The sequence below is a fragment of the Microtus ochrogaster genome, unplaced genomic scaffold (genome assembly GCF_000317375.1).
Source record: "Microtus ochrogaster isolate Prairie Vole_2 unplaced genomic scaffold, MicOch1.0 UNK1549, whole genome shotgun sequence".
Classification (NCBI taxonomy): Eukaryota; Metazoa; Chordata; class Mammalia; order Rodentia; family Cricetidae; genus Microtus; species Microtus ochrogaster.
In genome coordinates, this window is record NW_004950647.1 from 270 (window position 1) to 5,146 (window position 4,877).

At 53.2% G+C, this 4,877-nt stretch overlaps 1 protein-coding gene across 1 annotated transcript; it reads left to right on the top strand.

Annotated features, from left to right (window-relative positions):
* Window positions 1–1,606: 1,606 nt before the first annotated feature.
* LOC101984372 lies at window positions 1,607–3,447 on the top strand. The gene has a single exon (XM_005372326.2). The coding sequence runs from the start codon at window positions 1,744–1,746 to the stop codon at window positions 3,445–3,447; it is 1,704 nt and encodes a 567-aa protein (XP_005372383.1). The 5' UTR covers window positions 1,607–1,743.
* Window positions 3,448–4,877: the final 1,430 nt, after the last annotated feature.

The window sequence follows — 4,877 nt, forward strand, 5'->3', positions numbered from 1 at the left end:
GTTGGAGGTAATGTCCTTGATTCGCATCTAAAAGCAGCTGGGATTTGATTTGTCAAGGTCGGGAGGGACTGGCATTGGAGGCAGATGCCCAGGGTGCAGATCCCAGCTGCATCCCTGTCTCCCTACGTGTTAGTTTAAAGCAACCTTCAGAGAGGTTGGCTCAGGACCGCCGGACAAATGCTTCACCTGTCCATGTGGCTCTGTCCAATTGTCTGTACAGCAGAGTTCCTTCTGATGGCCTCAAACTTGTAAAGACCTCAGCATGGAGCCTGTCTCTGTGCTTGACCTTCGTCAAAGGTCTAGAGACGGTACAAGCACTGTCTGAACTGTGTTCTTTTGTAGTTTTATAATCTGTCACTCAGTTATTAATTCATTTATTGGGAACAGAATGGCCGTGGCATTTAAGCCATTCTGTGAAGGCCAGGAAAGTCTGAGCCAGACCTGTCTGATGGCAAAGGTTAAAGATGCAGTGTTTTCACTTTGTGAAAGTAGGTATTGCTGCAGAAAGGCATGGACACGGGCAAGGGGGAATGGGCACGGGCAAGGGGGAATGGGCACGGGCAGGGGCAATGGGCACGGGCAGGGGGAATGGGCACGGGCAAGGGGGAATGGGCACAGGCAGGGGGAATGGGCATGGGCAAGGGGGAATGGGCACGGGCAAGGGGGAATGGGCACGGGCAGGGGCAATGGGCATGGGCAAGGGGGAATGGGCAGGGGCAATGGGCACGGGCAGGGGAATGGGCAGGGGCAATGGGCATGGGCAGGGGGAATGGGCACGGGCAGGGGGAATGGGCAGGGGCAATGGGGAATGGGCACGGGCAGGGGAAATGGGCACGGGCAGGGGGAATGGGCAGGGGCAATGGGGAATGGGCACGGGCAGGGGGAATGGGAACGGGCAGGGGCAATGGGCACAGTTGTGTTGTATAGGGGCTTGGATGTAAGAGGGAAGAAGGTATTTTATTCACATGTCTGTATCTGAGTGTCTGATACTCCCATGCGTTTCTTCACATCACTTGGAGGACAGGTAGAGCTTTCTGGGTGTCGTCTACACAGGGCCTTTCCTCGAGCTTTCCTGGCAAGGTGTGTTGGGCCACGAGTCCCTGTAACACCGTATGGCTCTCTCGCTGGGATTCTGAAGTATGTTATAGCCTTCCGTAGACACTTGACCTCTGTCAGATTTCCCAGGAGTCCCCTAACCCGGCTTCCTGTTCATTGCAGGGCTACCTTGCAGACCGGTGTTTCAGTAGGCAGGCTTGGAAGTCCCTGTGGGGTCAGTGTTTGATAATAAAAGATCCCTTCCAGTTCACACAGAGAACAAGGTCTTGCCATTTCCGTGCCAGCATTCTCTCAGGATTTCAGGAGTTTGTTGAATGTACATCCCTAGCTCTCTGTCTCATTCCTCGTGTTAGGACTATATATATTTGCATTCCTTCCATTCTTGCTGTGATGAAAAGTAAATTTTAAAGTAATTCTGAATTCATCAGTCTTGTCCTGGGCCCTTCCTTTTTCTTCCATTAGCAGTTGTTAGGTTGAACGATCAGCCTCTGTAGAGGCGCCTCCTTGGGGACAATGGTTAAATGCAGGCTTTGTTTTGTGCTGCAGGCAGTAGCTGCGACTACGGATCCAGATGTACACAGCAGATGTGACAGCCAGGCTGGCATCCTTGGAGATGAAGGTCTGGAGCTGGGGCCTCTGGTCACAGGCGTGAACGGGGGTCTGAACCAGGCTGTCCACCCCAAGAACATGACAACAGCACAAAACGGCCATGGGCAGGGTGCCACGGCCACTTCTTCAGCCTCCAACCTGAAGGCCCCCAAAATGGTGACATCCTCAGCATGTCAGAATGGAAGCTGCAAAAGCAGCCCAAGCAGTGACCCGGAAGCCGCGGAAACCAGGCTCAGCCCTTCCAAGCTGGTGCGTCTTTTCTCGGGGAATCGGAAGAGGATGAATGCCAACCCTGAGAGGCCCCGCTCGGTGGTCCTCGTGGGGAATTCTTCCACGTGGAATGCCCTGGCCTCCTTCCGTAAAATGGGATCTTTTAAAAGACTGAAATCCTCTGTCCTACAAGGAATTCAGAACCGGGAGGGGGCAGATGTTTCCAAGGAAGGGCCAGCAGGAGACCCGGGAAGGGCTGCTCCCAATGGCACCATCGGCATCCTGGGAAAGGGCCTGGGCAGGTGTCCATCCTTGGGGCCTGCAGGGGATGGGACCGGGTCCGACTGCTCGGACCCTGAGGACACAGAGGATGCCTTCCAGAGGAGCACGCACCGCTCACGCAGCATTCGCAGAGCCTATGGCCTGGGGCGCATCAGCCTGCTGGACCTGGGGCGGCAGGCAGCACTGGAGCCCACCCTGTGCGAGATCCATGTGAGCGACCTTGAGCCCATCCCTCTGCCGCGCAGAAGCAAGAGCATCGACAACTTGAGCATCCTGAAGAGCTCCTTCAAGCGCAAGTCTGCGTCCAACCTCACGGAACTGACAGGCGACAGGCAGGTTCCCCCCAGGACCCTGAGCAGCTCATCCACTGACTCCGAGAAGCCAGGTGGCTCCCAGAGAAGGACCAGACGCTGGAGGAGCCCCATCAGGGCCAAGGACTTCGACAGGGTTTTAAGACTGGTGAGCACCGTCAAGGATGCAGCCTGGAAGAGGGAGGCCTCTAGGAGTATGGCTCCTAGCCCAGGCCCTGGCCCAGGGGATGTGAACCCGCCACTGGAGTCACGCAGCAGGCTCCACGATGACTACTCACGCCGCACCAGCAGCAGCGCGGAGCCAGATACCAGGCGTGGTGGCCCTTTATCCACACCCTGTATCCCTGCACCATGCGCGGCCACGCCCATCGTAGCTCAAGGACCCCACCTGGATGTGGACACTGCAGTCTTTCCCCTGGAAGCCAAAAGCGTGCAGGCCCTGGGAAATGATGAACCTAGTGCCAGTAGCCCATCACCAAGTCTCACAGACCCAGAGGGGTCGAGCCAAGCCTCCAGTGAGGCAACTGCTGGCAGCCAGCTTCCCTTGGACCCTGTACAGCTTCCCACCCCTCCGAGGCCCACCACGCCCAAACCCCAAAGCCCTCAGAGCCCAGGGAGTACTAAATACCCCAGCCTAAGCGTGCTGTCCCTCAGCTCAGCAGACAGTGAAGAAAGGACTGAGGATGCTGCCCACAGGCAGCCAGAACCCGTGTCCCTCCAGGATGCCGGACGCACCGCGGCTGGTGGTGAGGGAGGAGAAAGTAGTGACAGCTGTTTGCCCGCAACTCTCGATAGGGCCGCCAATCCGGAAGAGAGGAAGGAGGAGGTAAGGGTCGAGGTGGAGTCCCTCTGGTTGGTGCCAGTGTCAGGAGAGCTGCTTCAGTATTGCTCAGCCACTTTCCCAGGGATTTCCGAAGGCTACTGGTTCTGTGTGTGCCGAGTAATCTCGTTGAATTTTTGCCGAGTTAGAAGTTGTTGAATTAATTTAATTGTGGAGTACTTTCTCACGCGCCTCTGTGGTAGGTGCTTACTTGGCAGGTACAAGGTCCCGGGTTTGATCCCCAGCACCACACTTCCCCTGAAAGGGAAACTCTAGCTCCCTTAAATTGAATTGCCAATGAATAGGATTCGTTAGTGTGGCATTTACTTATTGAAGAGATATTTGCTGAGTGTCTCCTGTGCACTGCTAGGTTCTGGAGGTAAGGAATGAATGCAACCATTCGAGTGTCTCAAAGTTCTCACACTTTGAAACAATGTTATAACTCGTATCATCTGTGTATTTTAAATTGGGTCCTTGCAGATGCAGCTCTTTGTGACAGGGAACATTACGTGTCTTGAGTCTTTTATTTCCTAGGAATGAATTAGAAATGCGCAGCTCGGTACCTGTCAAGCCCAGGATTATGCTTCTTCCAAGAGATTTTAATGATGGCCATTGTACGTATTTTTAGGGTAGAGCTCCAAGCAGCTCATGGATCGAGTCAGCACACAGCTGTGTTCTTTTCACATCCTGTCAAGCATCCAGGCTATTTTTACTTCACTATGCAAATCTTACTTTATAAGAACACTCAGTGATATTTCCTTACATAGCTAAAGACAGAAGTGTGTCTATGTGTATATATTATAAATTGTTCTTTGCACATGTTCCTAGACTATGCCACAGCTGTGAATTGGTGCTTGGGACAGGGAGTTACCCCTTAGGAAATGTTTCCTCCTGCTAAGTCCTGGAGAGGGCCAGCGGATGAATGGTTGCACAACTAGTTGGGTTTGCAAGCAGAAGCCAGGGCAGCCTGTAGACTAGCTGTTATAAATTTACTGAGATGAGGTCTTGCTCCATAGCCCAGTCTGGCCTCAAGGTCACAGCCCCAGGTGCTACCACACTTCCATACCTGGCAAATATCTGTTTTTGACCTTTGCTGTCCAGAGACATCTAGATCATAGGGCCTTTGGGAAAGGACCTGGAAAGTAAAATTACTGCAGAGTGCTTGGGGAAGATCCAAACCAGGTTTAAGGGTACCCCGTCAGCAGGAGTGTGGCTATTCACTCTCTAGGCCCGAGGGCCAGGTTGTCTGTCAGAGCTGTCCAGTACTGAAGATGATTTGCTCATCTGCATACTTAAAAAAGAAGTGCGGATCCCTTGCAGGACACAGGCGGCCCTGGGAAGGAGTTCCAACTCTGCTGACTTTGGGGTTTTTTTGTTTTTTGTTTTTGTTTTTTTTTATTAGGTAAAGGCTTTATTCAATCCTGAGCATGCTTGTCAGTTTTGGATCTGTACCACAGAATACCCTGGCCACTGGCTGCGTGTGTTTGCACACACATGTAATCTCAGTGCCTACAGAATGTTCTGGCCACTGACTGCGTGTGGTTGCACACACGTGTAATCTCAGTGCCTACAGAATGTTCTGGCCACTG

Coding starts and splice junctions, on each gene's coding strand:
- LOC101984372 (XM_005372326.2), top strand. CDS start 1,744: ATGACAACAGCACAAAACGGCCATGGGCAGGGTGCCACGGCCACTTCT.